This window comes from Leptonotus elevatus, chromosome 10 (genome assembly GCF_054856555.1).
Source record: "Leptonotus elevatus isolate MCC_2025b chromosome 10, RoL_Lele_1.0, whole genome shotgun sequence".
NCBI lineage: Eukaryota > Metazoa > Chordata > Actinopteri > Syngnathiformes > Syngnathidae > Leptonotus > Leptonotus elevatus.
Window position 1 is genome coordinate 20,314,438 of NC_141248.1, and position 17,299 is coordinate 20,331,736.

The window sequence follows — 17,299 nt, forward strand, 5'->3', positions numbered from 1 at the left end:
TTAGGGGGGGGGGGGGGAAAGGATCACTGGAATAAAATGTTATTTCAAAATATTGGATATATTTTTTATTTACAATCAACAGAATTCAACATGGACAAATTATTTGGATAAAAAATGGGACTACAATAATTACATTGATCGAATAAAACTTGTTACTAAAAAGAAAATGTAAAATAAAACTACTAACTAGAGAAAAACGTTTTAACCCTTGTAATGGAATTTAACAGTTAAAAAAAAAAACTATTTAAAAAAAATCTAGAATTAAAGGGAATTAGCTGAAATTGTAAACTAAACATTGTTGGACACTAAAGTTTACGAGAATATAGTACATCTACGCATTTTATTTAAGCCAAACAGCACATTAGAGTTTAGCCACGAGCCAGAGAAGTATTAGGGGGCGGAGTAATTCCGAATTCCATCCCGTGGAGGTGTGCTACTTCCGCATTCTGACGCACGACGTCGCTAACCGTTAACGAGTAGCAACGCGAGAGCGGCGAACCGACGGTCAACACACTCCGACACGATTTAGCTCCGAGACCCGTCCTCCTCTCCTCCACTCCTACACCCACTAACGCGGTGGCTTAAGCAGCACACCTGGGCCGAAACACCACCGGAGCTTGGACGTCAGGGCTTCAGGTGAGTGAGGACGGTGGAGGGGTCGACGAAAACAGCCTCGGTTTGAGAAGTGGAGGCGGTACGAGAACTTTTCGTGTTGAGACGCGTTGGTGTGTCTTGGCAACTTTTGATTTTTTTTTTGTCATTGACGAAGAGAAAGCTTGACTTAAATGTCTAAATTACTTCCGTCAACGTCCTATTATCTATGTGTGCGTCTGTGTAACTTACTTGTGCGTAAATGTTTGTTTGTTGGGGTTACACATTTGATTCACATCCATTCATCCATTTCCTTGCTCTCATAATGCTAACGTGTGAGTTGGACTTTATCCCAGCCCAGTTTTTACCCTCGACTGGTCACAGCGATTTAAAGTACTCATATAGACAACAACAACACTTTGAATCTCATATTTGAAGTCTTCAATAAAGCTAACATTCATGTGTGTGAAATGTGGGATACAGCCAGAGTACTGTGAGGCGGGCATGTTAACAACTTATGCTGTGTTACTTTTTTTTTTTCTTCTTCTCTCCAAATCTTTTAATTGTGATCAATGTGTATGTGCGTGTCTTTAAATGGAAATAGTTTTAATTATTTTCAAACCAAATAGGGAATGTATGTGACTACTTTTAGGAGCACAGCATAAACTTGGACATAACACTACAAATCAGTGTGGCGCACTTGGTGCACTGCCATGATACATACATCAGAATGGAAATGTAGATTAAAAAAAAATCCAATGCTTCTCAGTTGTCAGATAAAGTATCTGTCAAACACGCAATTTGGATATAAAACAGTCACTGCCTTTTTTATCTTTCCGCATTCCTCTTCCGGTTTGATTTGACGAGCTCACGCTGATGAAAACTGCTGGGCTCCTTCCAACGTGTTAACTCGAATTATGCTTCCTCTTTGTATGTTGATGAGTTGTGTGTGTGTGTGCGTGTATGTGCAGAGATCGCCAGGTGTCATGGGTGAAGCGGCCGTCAGAGAGGATGGCGCAGTGATACGTTCCGCTGAGGTCAGCACTATTACTGCATCAGTGCACTTTGCGTGCCTGTTTGTTTATTTCTGCGCTTAACGCTATGTATTGGCTTCAAAGTACGTAGGCTCGTTTCTGGTGGATGACAAGTGCCTGGATGACCAGATGGAGCAGCTGCACAGGAACCTGAAGACCCTTAAAGTAAGTCCTTCCAAGTTGTTCTAAGTTCAAAACTTTCTTTTTCTTTTTTTCCCCATCCATCGACATCATAAAACCTGACTTGGTTGAATATTTTTACGGTTGATGGAAAGCTGTACTTTCTGCTCTCAGACATGCAAGAAGAGGCCCGTATCCCTCAAGTTCTCCGTCAAAGGCGTGAAAATCTACGACGAAGACGAAACGGTATGGACTTTTTTTTATTTTTTTTATTGATTTATTAGCATCTGCACTCGGTAGCATTTGTTTAGTTGAACCTGTCATCCGGCTTGCAGACCCTCCTGATGGCCCACGCCCTTCGCAGAGTGTCGCTGTCCACCGCCCGGCCCAGCGATGCCCAGTTTGCCTTCGTCTCCCACAACCCGGGCAGCGCCGACGCCCTGTTGTACTGCCACGTTTTTAGAGCCAGGCACGCCAGAGCCGTAAGAGACCGGCTCGCCAACCGACATCTTCTTTGTCACCAAACCAAAGAGGCGTTTCCGTGCCAAATCAGTGGGTTTAACCAAAGGGGTCTTATAAGAACATTTAAAATGTTCTTGTCTTAAGTCCATGAGTCTCATTAAAAATGTGTATACATAGTTCCGTATAACAGCTTTTAATGTACAATGTACAGTTTAGCACTTGTCCACCGATTGACCTTCAACATGAGCCTCAAAGCGTCGTTGTTTGCAATCTGCAACTTCCTGAATTTAGACTGTGTGTATACCAGTATCACAGAGGGGCAGTTTAGAGTGGTGTGCATTAGGCATTGAACAAAGCTTTTTGAAACTTGGTGTATTTGTTGATATTGATGGCGCAACACTAAATCTCAAATTTGAGGACAATCGCGACAGGAGTTTGGGAGCTACGGCCTGCCGAATTTGGGCATTTTTGACAAAAGGGGGCGTGGCCACCTTCCTATGAACCCTTATATCTCAGGCTACCTGGTCAATCAATATTCACAAAACAGGTATTGTTGGAATGGGAATTCAGCAATGATTCCAAATCTTTGATTGGTGCATATTTTAGTAACTTGACCTTTTGTAGATGTCAAACGTATAACTAAGGAGTCAAAGTATGGAGGCTGTGGATACTTTGACTCTTTATTGCTGCCGAACAAAAATTTTTTGCATCTCTAGAACTTTGTTTTAGAGAGCGTGAAACATTACATTTCATGAAAAATGTTAAGGTGGTGTGAACCACAAGGTCAATTTCAAGATCAAATTATAGGTGAAAGTTACTCAAATATGCACCAATCTGATAAGTGATTGCAGATTTGGAATCTCCGTTGAATTCCCATTCATTCATACCATATGCGTTTTGTGAAGATTGACCCAGTAGGTCCTGAGATATAAGGTTTCAAAGGAAGGTGGCCCTTTTGCCCAAAGTGTCAAAACTCGCTGGGCCGTAGCTCCCGAACCCCTGCTACAATTGACCTCAAATTTCAAAATTTAGTATTGTCCCATCACTATCAACAAGTGCACCAAGTTTCATTAAGATACAAATCTGCTTGGTTTAAATTGTCATATTTTTGGGGGTGATTTGGCATTGAACGACCCACAGGGAGTGAACATTCATGGTCAACATTTTAAGAACACAACATTTTTATGAATGCGGGGCCTTCCTTTAGCTCCAGCAACTTGACAAAATGGTTGCACCTTAACAAAAGTTATCCAGAGAGGTTTAGAGAAGATTGTTTTAATGTATGCGTAGAAAATAGTAGGGGTGTGCCCAAAAATCGATTCTCATAAGAATTGCGATTCTCATTTAGTACGATTCAGAATCGATTTTATTTAAATTATTTTATACTGTCTTCCCTTTGTTTGTGTGTGCCTTTATTGGGAGCGCTGTTCATGTTGTACCCGATTTGGCCACTTAGGGGAAGTGTGGTTCCACGCGGTCTGATACACTGTTAAATTGTAGCCACATTAGAGAGTAGAAGGAAAAAGTCACGATCAAGTTATTCTAATAAAAGTTGTTTTTTTGCAGCGTGGAGACGTTCTTTTGAGTGATAAAAGTAGCGCGCTAATTAGCATTAGCGAGTCAGACTGGAGTAGATCATTCCGATTCCTTGAACGTCTATAAATTGAAGCAAAAATCATTGTCAATCAAATCCCGTCCTTAAACGAAAATCGATTCTGAATCGAATCGCGCACCCAACAATCGAAATCGAATCGTGAGACATTCAATGTTTCCCACCCCTAGAAAATAGTATGACGGTGCCCCCTCTCCTTTCAGGCCCAGTTCCTGAACCTCCTGCTGTGCCGCTGTTTCCAGTTGTCGTACTTGGAGAAGCACCCGGACGAAACCCAGGACGTTTCTTCCGGCTCCGCACCTCAACGTAACCCGTCGCTTCTCAACCACGGCTTCCCGCTCAGTGTCAGCGCGCTGGTGTCCTTCCGAAGAGCTCCCTTTCGGGGGTGGATGTTCGGGTCCAAGGTCTTTGAGACAAAGTGTTTTTTTTTTCTTGTTTTTTTTTTATTGAAACACTACTGACATTTCCTTTGCCCGTGTTCAGAAACACGACAAGTGCTCCGCCGAGCAGCAACATGGCAGCCACGACGAGGTCTTCCCCACCTCCTCCCCGTCCCTGGTCCGCAAGAAAGCCATCCGCAACAAAGTTCTGCGCTCCGGCGCGTACCGCTCGTTCACGTTCACGCCGCTCAAGCAGCGGCACGTGCAGGAGCGCCTCAACGCCTCGCAAGGTGGGCCCGCTGTTCAGAAGGCGCTCGCCAGGTTCAGGGACTTGATTAGGTAACGCCCTCGGTGCTTGCTTGCTTGCTGGGGGAGAGCACGTGGAGGTGTTCAGGAGATTTTGCAAGGCTGCCACGGGTGCTCATGTTTGAGTCTTGAACAAGCTGGAACCTGTTTGGTTTTCCTATCGTCGGATGTTTGTTTTCACTTTTTGGGAGTGCACTGATTGCCACAAAATGGCGGCAATGCACTTTTTACTGTAAGGCAAAGCTAGGAATCTCCTCCCTTTCAGTTCAACATGATTGGTTGGCGCCAAAGTACTGGAAGTGCCAAACACCAATTGTCAAGCAATGCGACCTGATTAATCGGTTAATTTTTTAATCACCACTGAGGAGAACAAACAAATGCATGCTGATGCGGTGAAGACTCTCCAAAACTTCCACGAAAAACAACCCAGGCTCAACTTGGATCCTCACTGACAAAGATTTTAGGATCTCATTTGACCTATACCATGTTAACATACTTCCTTGACACAAATTACTATTTATAAGTCAGTAGGGGTGTTAGAAAAAATCGATTCGGCAATATATCGCAATATTACAGCGCGCAATTCTCGAATCGATTCGATATGCGGCCAAATCGATTTTTAAACATCAATTTTTTTATGGAAATATTCAACAAAACGTCTTACTTAGGGTTAGGATTCACACATTAAGCATGGAAGAAAGTTATATTAATGGAACATTAAGCCTTAATATTTAATTTCAGTGCTGTTCAAGCATGAAACAGACTGCAACCTGTTTGTTAAATGCATTTTCAGATAAATAAATACATTTTCATACAAATCTTACAGTGTACATGTACAAGTTTACTGATTAGTATTTTCTAAATTTGAGTTTTTAAAAAAAATCACAATAATCAATTTATAGATTTGCATCGGGATTAATCGGTATCTAATTGAATTGTGACCTATGAATCGTGATACGAATCAAATCGCCAGGTACTAGGTAATTCAAACCCCTATTAGTCAGCCATCTTGTGGCATCTTACAATGACTGCAATAAAAAAAAAAAACAGGAATAGGTGGTCAGCAAAAAGCTGAGGGTAGGTTCGTTTTTTTTTTTTTTTTTTTACATGATATGCAAATATGCAATAGTCACTGTACGTACGGATGTCTTCTCTTGTTCGTGGAGTAGAAAAGGACCAAGAAAAGACCCTGGCAAAACGATCCCGGATGCCGAGCTTGGCCGAAACCGAGGAAGCGCTGGCTCAAGCTGTGTGGTGCTGGGACGGTATTGCAACGTGAGTGTACGCTTTTTAAAAAAATTACTGTTATTTACAGCGGCATCTATTTGCGAGAGCAAAGCCCGAGTGTGGGGGGGAGAAGCGATAAGAATGACATTTCATACAAGATATCCCCTTTTACGTTTCCCTTTTGTGTCGCAGTGACAGCAGCTACTCCCTCCTGGCTGATGACGTTTTGGGATCCTACCTCCTGTGCCCGCACCCCAAGAAACCCAAAAGTGGATCCCTCATCATTCGTTTCCCATCTGGCCTCATCACACACCTCATTGAAAACACGCGTAAAGGGAATTTCCTCTTGGAGGTAGCGTGCATGTCATGTACAAATCTTAATTACTTTATTCCCATCATTTTAGTCTCTTCATTTCATTGTTTTTTTTTTTTATGGATGCTCTGCTTCCACTATTTGAATGTTTTGTCCAATCACATTTCAGCATGTGTTGCCATGTGACTCTAATCTGCCCAGAGCCTTCAGTAGTGCTGGTGAATGTCATTTAAACTGTTAGAAGCCCTCCATGACATCAGCATTTTTTCCAATCCTCTGATTGGTTGATTTGTGCAAAACCTGTTACAGCCGAGTTGGACTTGCAAAACAGACTTAAATACATTTAATAATCAGCATGTCTGGTGAATATTGAATATTGATTTCTGTTTTGATTGTAAACCGCTCCACTTGGATTTCAAAAGGCAAATTATGACTAAATGCTACATTTTCATGTCAAAACTAAACACACAGCGATGCTTTTGTCTTTGGAATGTGGCAGAAGTGCAAAACCGAATTCAGTTCCCTCGCAGAGCTGATTGAACATTACACGGAGAACCAGGATGGGCTGCCGTGCCGGCTGAGCTGCGCCCGGGTCAACCACTGCTACGAGTGGGAGGAGGAAGACGCCGCCAAGGCCCAGGAGCTGCGCAGGAGCCTGAACAAAAGCAGAATGCAGAGGATAGTGAAAGAAAAAGGGACATTTGGACAATAGAAGTGGTCAAATGCTAACCAATTTTTTTTTTCATTTTGTTTTTTTGCACGTCATCCTTCACTAAGTCACATTAAGTGTGGTGGGACATTTCAAACTTTATTAACACTCAACGCACCTTTGTATTTACCCCGTTGGCACTTCGAGCATCTGTAATGTATAGGTCATTTTTTCAAAGCTGTTTTTGTACTCGCTGCTTTTACGTTTTTATATATGTGTGTATGTTTTTTTTTATAAATCTAATTCCACACTGTTTTAAGGCATGTACCTGTCCTTAACATATTTGCTCAATTTTTATGGAGTTCTGTTAAGAGCTTAGGTTGTTAAAGCTGATGCCAAAGCTGTTTTCCCCTCCGTTGTCAAGATGATGCAAATATATTTGTTGAAAGTGAATTGTTTTTGTTGGAATCATTATCAAAAACATTCGTAGCACTTGTCAGGACACCCAACTGCTGTATAAATGTTATTTTAATGCTTTTACACAGGCATGCACATTTATTGTATTATTCTGACCGATCGGGCTGCCCTTAGCAAGATGGCCGACCGGAGCGAGCCAGGTGGCTGGGCGTTGCTAGGCAACGTCCAACCCGCTGCTGAGTGGGAACAGGAATGGCAAAATGAGACCTGCAGCTACGACGACACACGAGAAGCGGAAAACAAATTATGTCTTTACTCGCTCGGCTTTCTTTTGTTACCGAGCGAGTTATTTTACTCTGAACTTCAGCTGACGTGTTTTTGGAAGTGGAACTGCTTGCATCAAGTTTTCAAGGTAGTTGCCAGTTGTTCTGGTGAGTGCTTACTTTATATCAGCAGAAATGCTCCCTCGCCGGCCACTATATTAGGTACACCATAAACTGCGTTTAAAAAAAAATCTTCCGTTTTGATTTGAACCATTTGAACTTTTGTGTTTGAATCTTGCTGACAATAACATTCATATTTTAATATTTCGACCTTGCTGTAGCCCAATTAGAAACTACAACCTTATAAAATTATAATCGCGTTGGTGTATATGGAGCGGTAAAACGACGTGTGTTTTGCTTATTGTTTGGCTTTTTATGTGATGCTACATGTCTTCTTAACCTCCATTAGAGGACGTGTGATTACTTATAACCATTTGAAGTACTGCAGTTTTCATAACCTTTTATTAGTCGATGCATATATTTTACATTAGCCAAATCTCGCGACAGACACACCGCCATATATATATATATATATATATATATATATATATATTTTTTACAAAAAGTATGAATACTGTGTTTATGACTACTTCTGTTATATGAATGACAACTTCCTTTCTGGCATCCATCTTGTTCTGCCTTTCACTATACGTAGCTGACATAAACAAAGATACAGTATATCATTTCTACTAGTCAAATGAAAAAGTTTGGGCACATTGTGACTTTCCGTCCTTCCAGGTGGCTGAGATGGGGTCCGAGTCCGTGAAGGTGGTGGTCCGGTGCAGGCCCCTGAATGACAGGGAAAAAGTTGTGGGTTCCAAGGTGGTGCTGGCCATGGACCTGCAGCGCTGCCAGTGTTTCATCAAGATGCCCACGTTAGCTGACGAGCCCCCCAAGCAGTTCACCTTCGACGGGACTTACTTCACAGATCAAACCACGGAGCAGATGTACAACGAGAGCGCCTATCCATTGGTAGAGGTGAGCTTTTAGCTAGAAATAACAACACCGGAAGGTAAACAACATACCACTACTTATCAGAAGCTGTGACTATCAGCTAATGCTAATATGTACATCCAACAAAATTCAATGCAGCTCTGCTTACCTTTTGACTTTGACGTGATATCAATGGCTCATGGGGGTGTGTGGATATTTCTGCATTTCTACCTTTAAAAAAAATAAAATAATCTGGCTGACAGTTGTTTGAAAGTGTCCTGGATCTTCACCTTGCCTTGCTAATCAAATCATGGGCATGGAAGCTTGGTGCAGGGTTTTTATAATGTAATTTCCTTCACGTTTTCAAAAATGGAAAACAAATGATTTACTTGGTTGCACCCCCAAGACCAAACAATTTTCATAGCAGCAATTAAAAAGTGAGTTTAAGATATAATATGTGCCTTTTGACATAAAATACACAATTATCTTACAGGGGGTCACAGAGGGATACAATGGCACAATATTTGCTTATGGCCAAACAGGAAGCGGCAAGTCCTTCACCATGCAGGGTGTGTCGGAGCCCCCGGCCCAGAGGGGAGTCATCCCACGAGCCTTTGAGCACATCTTCGAGAGCATTCAGGTGGATTTGTCAGCACGTACACCACTTACGAGAACATGAAAATGGGATATGGCAAATGGAATTACCCGCAAGTGTCGGTGACAAAACAAAAACATCCCAATACATCGTTTTCATCTTATTATTATGTCTGATTTGATAAACATGTTGCCCGTCTGCTTTGTGTATTTCCACGTGTGTGTGTGTCAGTGTGCAGAAAATACCAAATTCTTGGTGAGGGCGTCCTACCTGGAGATTTACAACGAAGAAATACGAGACCTCTTGGGCAACGACACCAAGCAGAGATTAGAGGTTTGTGGTGTCCTTTAACATTAGAAAGTCTGTGTGTGGAATACAATGATAAGAAACACTTGCCGGCCAAAACATTAAGTACCCCTACCATCTTACATTGTGTGAGCCTAATGCTTAAGTGTACTGCACACGTTGCCACGGTAACAAGGTTGTTACACAACCTTGAAGGTCACGCTGTTTGAACAAGTTGACAAGAGTGTTTACTTTTTTTTCTGCGGCCAGCTTAAAGAGCACCCGGAGCACGGTGTGTACACCCGGGACCTGTCCATGCACACGGTACACAGCGTGGCCGAGTGCGAGACGGTGATGGAGCGCGGCTGGCGCAACCGCGCCGTGGCCTACACCTTGATGAACAAGAACTCGTCTCGCTCGCACTCCATCTTCAGCATCCACCTGGAGATGTGCCGCACAGGTCCGGGCATACGCACGTAACTTGTACAAACTCATCCTTTGGCTTTTTGGGTGAAAAGATCATGAAATATAAAGAGCCTTATAAGCGCCTCTGTACACACTAAAAACACTTGGGTAAAAAATAACCCAAATTGGAATCAAAAAGGCACTAATCAAGCTTTTTGGGTTATTCACTTAACCCAAAAAGTTGGGTCAAATGAATAACCCACAAAACAACCCCCCAAAATGGTTGCTTTGTGGGTTATTAATTCAAATTGACCCATATTTTTGGGTTAAATAACTGAAAAAGTTGGGTCGGTTCATTTTTCACTTGGGTTAGTCAATTAACTCAAACATTTTGGCCAAATGAATAACCCACAAATAACCAACAAAAAACAACAACAATAAATTGACAATTACAAATTTAAATAACTCAAAAAAGTTGGGCCATTTCATTTTTGACCCAATTCAATTGGGCTATTTAATTAACCCCAAAAGTTGGGTCAAATGAATAACCCACAAAACAACCCATCAAACGAATAGCCAACAAAACAACCCAACAAATTGGCATCGACAAATTGAAATAACTAAAAAAGTTAGGTCATTTCATTTTCGACCCAATTCAATTGGGTCATTTCAATTAACCCAAAACGTTGGTTCAAATGAATAACCCACACACCACCCAACAGATTGGGTGGTTTTGTGGGTTATTGATTTCATTTGACCCAACTTTTTGGGTTAAATAACTCAAAATGGGGTTATTTTTGACCCAACTGTTTTTAAGAGTGCAGGCTCGTGCACAGACAGTTAAGGGAGCAGGTGCTAAAGCAAACAAACAAACAAACAAACAGCATATCTATATTTATCTATATTGCTTCCCCGTGACCTTGAATAGGACAAGCTGTGCAAAAACTGCACAGCGACACTCAGCGTGCTTGTCCCTCCACAGACGCAGCAGGCCAGGACCACCTCCGAGCCGGGAAGCTCAACCTGGTGGATCTGGCGGGAAGCGAGCGCCAGTCCAAAACGGGCGCCACGGGCGAGCGCCTGCGCGAGGCCACCAAGATCAACCTGTCGCTCTCCGCCCTGGGCAACGTCATCTCGGCCCTGGTGGACGGCCGCTCCAAACACGTCCCCTACCGCGACTCCAAACTGACCCGGCTGCTGCAGGACTCGCTGGGCGGCAACACTCGCACCCTGATGGTGGCCTGCCTATCGCCGGCCGACAGCAATTACGAGGAGAGCCTGAGCACGCTGCGCTACGCCAACCGCGCCAAGAGCATCCAGAACCGTCCGCGCATCAACGAGGACCCCAAGGATGCGCTGCTGCGGGAGTACCAGGAGGAGATCAAGAAGCTGCGGGCCCTCGTCTCGGGCCAGCTGGCATCTGCTGCTCCCGTTTTACGTGAGTAGACGAATTCTCATACTTAATAAGAGTACACTTTCCTTCAAACTCATCCAATCCGATTCATCGCCGCTTACCCTCACTAAGATCTGAAACAGTAAAAGTCAAGCCGAGCATTTTCTTTGTGCCCCCCACTTAAATCCTGCAGCTGTGATGCCCGAGCACCAAGCAGAATTTTCCCCCAGCTCCACCGACAACGACAAGGAGAAGATTAAAAAGGTAGCTCTCAGCAGAACCTTCCCACGCTCGCATATCACTTGACGCCGCCGTCGCCGCCGCTGTCGTCCCGTTGGAGCTGATTTACTACTCCGGCCTTTCAGGGCTACGAGGAGAGGCTGGCCAGGCTGCAGGCCGACTTCAGCGCCGAGCGCGAGTCCAAGGCCAAGCTGCAGGAGGATATCGCAGCCCTGCGTGCCTCCTATGACAGCAAATTGTCTGGCCTGGAGAAGATCAAGTCCAGCAGGGGGAGCTCCTCCCCAAAGAATGGTGAACCCTGACAACTGTTACGTTTTCAGTGACAGCAAGGAATGTTGTAAAGTGCTGAAGCGAGCCTTGTTACAAATAGCAAAAAAAGCACGAGTAATTGACACCAGTTGAAAAAAAAATGCTTATATTATTTTTTCTAAACTATAAATATAGCACAAACTGGGGGCTGAACAATAAAAAAAAATCTAATTATCCCCCCCCTCCTTAATATTGTGATTGTGATTTATTATGCGATTATTTTTTTCAAGGTTTTCTTTTCATGTATTTTTTATTTTATTTTTACAGACACAAGAAATAAATTAATCTTTATTACAAAAAACAATATCAGATTTATTATACGTAAATGTTTTGGTCTTACATGCGAAAATAAAAGCATAATGAACCATTAATTAATATGAAACAGTTTATTTATCCAGCCGGGACGAAAACCGGAACGGAACGGAACGGAACAGTTTATTTATCCATTTCAGTTAGAGTTGTGAACTTGCTAATCACTTTGACAACTTCACAAAATTCTGCCAAACAAATGCGGCATAAATGCAAATAAAATAAGATTACGGTACAATGATAACTTAAAATCACTACAACGCTTCATGAAATGATCATATGTAAACATTTAGATGTGGGACTGCACTTGAACATAGCTAGACACTATATAAATAAATACATAAATAAATAAATACATTATACATAAATATAAAAAATGACATAAAACTGTTTTTTTTATTTTTATTATTGCAGTTTTCACAAACTGATCAAAAATAAATCAATTCAAATGGTTTGGTTCCATTTTGTGGGATCTTAGAATGTTCTAAAAGAGAACATTGTTGCACTTTTATAGGTAAGGATAGGTTCCACTGCCCCCCCCCCCTCCTCCCCCCCAAACAAAAAACAAAAACTGAATAGCTGTTTTTGTGAATGACTAGCAAACCATGAATGGGCAAAGACTTTTTTTTTTTTTTTATGTATTATTATATTTTTTTTTTGCTTTGTCTCCTAGCACAAGAGAGCTCCAGCAGTGTGACAACAGAGGACAACACCAACACCTCCCCCAGGGGCACAAATCAGGTTCACACACTAGATGAAAACCAATAAACATATCTAAGACCAACTTTTGCATGAATTCTTACTGTACATTGCGGTGCAGCTGAGCCAGTCTACTGCGCCACGTGCTGCTGCGGGGATCCAATCAAGTCCAGATGGAGTCCCAGATGAGTCGCCTGGTGTCAGCACAGCAGGGGATGTAGAGCAGAAAGAAGCCCTGGAGAGGTTGGCGGCCAGCTTGTGTCTTGTGTCTTCTTACCTGCAGCACTAATGCCAGCACGGGTAGATTGCAGATCTCTTACCCTAAAGAACCAAATTTGGATCATCATCAAATTAACTCATTCACTGCCATTGACGGCTATAAAGGTCAAAAATTCATTTGAACCATTTCTATTAGTTTATTTTTTCCCCCTACTTTTGTTAACAAGAGTATGAAAACCTATAATTTTTTGTATTGTACATTTATAACAGATAATATTTGTGATTAATCGTGAGTTAGCTCAAGTGATTAATTAATATTAAAAAATGTAATCGCCTGACGCGATTTAAAAAAAACTAAAGAAAAAATTATTAACTCATTCACTGCCATTGACGTTTATAGGCGTCAAAAATGCATTTGAACTATTTCTATCAGTTAAACATGTTTTTCCACATTTTTACGAAATTATGAAAAATAAAATTAATCACCTACGCCCCTCATTTTTAATCATCTTTTCTTCTTTAAAAAAAAAAAGTATATATATTTTAAATTTTTAATAAACTTTTCTTTTTAAAAAAAGAAAATATAAAACATTAGGGGCGTCAGGCGATTACATTTTTTAATCATAATTAATCCCATGACTTCACTAGTTAACTCCCGATTAATCACAAATGTTATATCCGGTCTAAATGTACAATTATTTTTTAATGTTTTTAATGTTAAACTAATAGAAATGGTTGAAATGAATTTTTGACGTCTATAGCCGTCATTGGCAGTTAATAGCCACAGCTGGGCAGTGACTGAAAGTGGTTGTGCTGGATGGACTTTGCTCTCCTCATTCATATTGTTTGGTATATAATTGGGTCTGTTAAAATGGAGGTTTTGTCTCTTGTGCAGGCTGCAGAGGCTGGAGCAAGAGGTGGTCGGCGGCGAGCAGGCCCGCAACAAAGAATTCCAGCAGAGGAAGCAGCAAAGGAGGAAAATGGCCGATCAGAGGAAAGCCCAGCTCATCAAAGCGTTGTCGGACAACAGCGAGGAGAGCGACAACGTGCTGTACAGCGTCTACGACTCCATTCAGGAGGAGGTCCATGCCAAAGGCCAGATGCTGCTCAAGGTCCAAGGAAAGGTCGGTCAGTGCACGCGCACTTGCCAAAAAACATTCGGTACGAATCTAATATCTGATGAGGTCCAAGACAAGAGCGCTAAAAAAAAAGAAACAAACGCTGTCAATGAGGAAACACTGAATATCAAAAGTGCCTGAAAATAAAGAATAATAATTATATAAAATACACATCCTTAAAAAATACATAAATATTAAATATATATTGTACTCTGAGATAAAAAATAAAATGAATTTAAATGTAAAATACAAAGCCAAATATTGTATGATATAGAATTCTGGCACAAAAAATAAATACATTTGTGTATGGTAATTTTTTTTATGATATTTTGGGTTGTAAGTTACTATCAATTATTTAAATAATCGATTAATCTGTAAATTATTTTTTTATTGATCAAAACAATTGTATGATTTTTTTTTAATGCCCATATATTAATAATAATAATAATAATAATAAACTGGTTCGTCCAGAGGGAAACATGTTCCCAAAGTGAAATCAGATATTTGCAAATATCTCATTTTGATCAAACACACAAATAGCCAGCTGCTTTCGTGGAGGCAGGACTATTTAGATTGGAGAATATTTACTGTTAAGAAAATTGGGATCATTTTAAGATAAACAAGATCCTTAAAATGGTTAATTGATTAATTATCAAAATAGGTTCTGAATAATCGATTGTTGGACCTCTACATATAATATAGTGGTTACTATTATTATTATTACTTTATTATCTATTATATATACTATTTATTGTAATATACTGTATATGCAAATTTGATCAAATAAGTGATTTTGTTTTGGCTTTTGGTTAAACATAATGCTAATTAAAGATGCGTATCCTAATAGAAACTCAAATCGAGATTTTTGTTTTATTTGATCAAAACCCAGACTGTGAAAAAGAAAGATGTTGCTATTAAAAAAAAAGTCACCTACATTAATGTCAACGAAAACTGAGCATGATTATCGTTGCAAAAGCAGCATTATTGTGCTTGTGTTGGCCAAATCCACACGGCCCTTTCCCCTCCATCAGCTGAAAGTGGCCAAACTGGAGATCCGTGACCTGCAGGCGGAGTTTGAGGAGGAGAGGAACGACTACCTGGCGACCATTCGCCGGCTGGAGCGCGAGGGCCAGCTGCTTCACGACCTGCTGGAGCGCATGGCGCCGCTGGTTCGCCGCGACTGCAACTACAGCAGCCTGGAGCGCCTGAAGCGAGAGGCCGCGTGGGACGAGGAGAGCGCCGCCTGGAGGATTCCCGACGTGACCGTCCAGAGAACCACGCTACCCTCAGGTGGGACGCATGACGAGGATGCTACAGCTGGTCGTTTTGTGTAGCGCTTTTTCCTCATTAGATTACATTTCCTACACTATATTTTCCGTAATATTTAAGGCGGTATTGAATCCCTATTGTGTTTCTCAGCTGTGCCTTCAAAGCTCTCCTTGACCAAAGGCCCGGCTGGCGACACCGAAGCGTTTGTGGTGAGTTTTTGGTGGGGCTTCCTGCGACCTGAAGACAGCCCCCCCCCCCCACCCCCCCGGTCACTAACTTGTGTTTGTTCCCCAGCAGGTTGAGGAGGATCGCTACAAGGAGCTGCTGGACCGCAGCGACAGTGAAAACATCGCCAACACTTACTTCAGATGCAAGAGGGCCAGCCAGCTGCTTGCGGGCGAAACCGCTTCGGGACGTGGTAAGATTTTTTTGACTTTGGATGGGATATGATAGAGTCCTGCCGCCAACAGCCACCAATTGACTAAGTAGCAGTCCACCAAAAATGTTTATAACAGCTGATATTAATTTACAGAAAATAAAAACACTTGAATATTGTTTCAAACTCCTTTTATATCAGGATAAATTTAACAGTGCCTTTAAACAAATCTTTTCAAACCTTTTTCCATTAATGTGACCAAACACGTGTTTTGGAGATTTTGTTACAGTCCGATGAAACCAAGATTGGACTTCATTATTTGTTGTCATCATTTAGAAAACAGTTCCAAATACCAGGCAATATTAGCACATAAGCGTCAGGCTTCTTCTAGAAAGAAAAAGTTGGCAAAAGCCTACTAGAACATCTGAAATTTGTGATAAATCAGAGTCCCTTTAAATGGCGGCAGGTGTGTGCTGACTCCCATTTTAACACAATTTTTTAATGTGATTGGTTAATTCAAAACACAGGTAAATCTTAGGTATGGGGGTGTGCACACTTATGCAACAACAGTATTCATTATTTTCAGTTCCCCTCTTAATTTCGCAGTACGGGTTATAGGTCACAGGAAAAGTGGTGAAAGTATTTATCGTGGTTACCCCCCCCCCCCCCAAACATTGCATCTGAACAGGGGTGTGCAGACTTTTTATATCCACCGTAAGATCCTCACATACATTAAACGCTCAGTCAAGATCATTTCAACTTCCTTGAAGCCAATGATTGTACTACTACTTTCCTATTGAAATAGGGCTGCATAAAAATAGATGAAAATGTGAATGATGTATTTCATTCAAAGAACCTGAAGTCAATAACTCCGCCTTCTCCCACAGCCGTCCACGGCCCCTCCCTCTTGAACGGGCCACCCCACCTCAGCGTCAACGCGAGCCTGGACTCCGCCACGCCACGCCCCTTCCGCCTAGAATCCTTGACCGTCCCGGCGTCCGGTGGTAAGGCCAAGCGGAAAAAAACCAAATCTCAATAATGGACGCAAGCGATAGGACACAATGAGCACTGTTATTTCCACAGCGGCACAATAGTTTGACTTTATAAAGTACTTTTAAGAATTTGTACACCAAACATTTAAATCCTGCTTCATTTTTTTTCATTTATTCCACTAATAAAAACTAAAAGATGTTTTTAAATAATATACATGTTGATACTTGAATTAAATGTACAGTATTTAATAACATTGGCAAGCGGCTCTGAGAGCTACCAAATGGTAATGCCGTCTGCTGGCTCTTGGGTTGCAGTGAACAATTAAAAAAAAATTTTTTTTTTAAACATGAACTCATTCACTGCCATTGACGGCTATAGACGTCAAAAATGAATTTGAACTATTAGTTTCACATTTTTTCCCCCACTTTTGTTAACAAGAGTATGAAAACCTAGAAAAATGTATTGTACATTTAGAACAGATATAAAATTTGGGATTAATCTTGAGTTAACTAGTGAAGTCATGTGATTAATTACAATTAAACATTTTAATCACCTGATGCCCCTAATTAAAAAAAAAAGAAGAAAAGATTAGAAATAATTAGGGGCGTAAATTTTTTAAATTGTAATTAATCGATTAATCACAATTTTTATATCTTATAAATGCGCAGTAAAAAAAAAAAATGTTTTCATACAAAAAATGTGAAACTAATATAGTTCAAATG

General features: G+C 41.2%; 2 protein-coding genes across 7 annotated transcripts; both read left to right on the plus strand.

Annotated features, from left to right (window-relative positions):
- Nucleotides 1–436: 436 nt before the first annotated feature.
- Nucleotides 437–7,147, plus strand: sh2d5 (SH2 domain containing 5). 2 transcript variants are annotated; one of them, XM_086087551.1, is made up of 10 exons: nt 437–636; nt 1,563–1,628; nt 1,710–1,790; nt 1,920–1,991; nt 2,081–2,227; nt 4,023–4,223; nt 4,303–4,489; nt 5,675–5,780; nt 5,925–6,084; nt 6,545–7,147. In XM_086087551.1, exons 2-10 carry the CDS (start codon nt 1,578–1,580, stop codon nt 6,755–6,757), a joined length of 1,218 nt encoding a protein of 405 aa, XP_085943677.1. In that variant the 5' UTR covers nt 437–636; nt 1,563–1,577; the 3' UTR covers nt 6,758–7,147. The 2 variants fall into 2 exon arrangements, with proteins under 2 accessions (XP_085943677.1, XP_085943678.1); XM_086087552.1 differs by having other exon boundaries at nt 4,062–4,223.
- A 94-nt stretch (nt 7,148–7,241) lies between these two features.
- On the plus strand, nt 7,242–16,744 carry kif17 (kinesin family member 17). 5 transcript variants are annotated; one of them, XM_086087545.1, is made up of 15 exons: nt 7,242–7,523; nt 8,173–8,412; nt 8,861–9,007; nt 9,194–9,295; nt 9,518–9,707; nt 10,635–11,090; nt 11,239–11,309; nt 11,411–11,576; nt 12,577–12,644; nt 12,724–12,845; nt 13,717–13,945; nt 14,971–15,229; nt 15,359–15,417; nt 15,503–15,626; nt 16,472–16,744. In XM_086087545.1, exons 1-15 carry the CDS (start codon nt 7,242–7,244, stop codon nt 16,621–16,623), a joined length of 2,667 nt encoding a protein of 888 aa, XP_085943671.1. In that variant the 3' UTR covers nt 16,624–16,744. The 5 variants fall into 5 exon arrangements, with proteins under 5 accessions (XP_085943671.1, XP_085943672.1, XP_085943673.1 ...); XM_086087546.1 differs by having other exon boundaries at nt 15,506–15,626; XM_086087547.1 differs by having other exon boundaries at nt 15,007–15,229.
- Nucleotides 16,745–17,299: the final 555 nt, after the last annotated feature.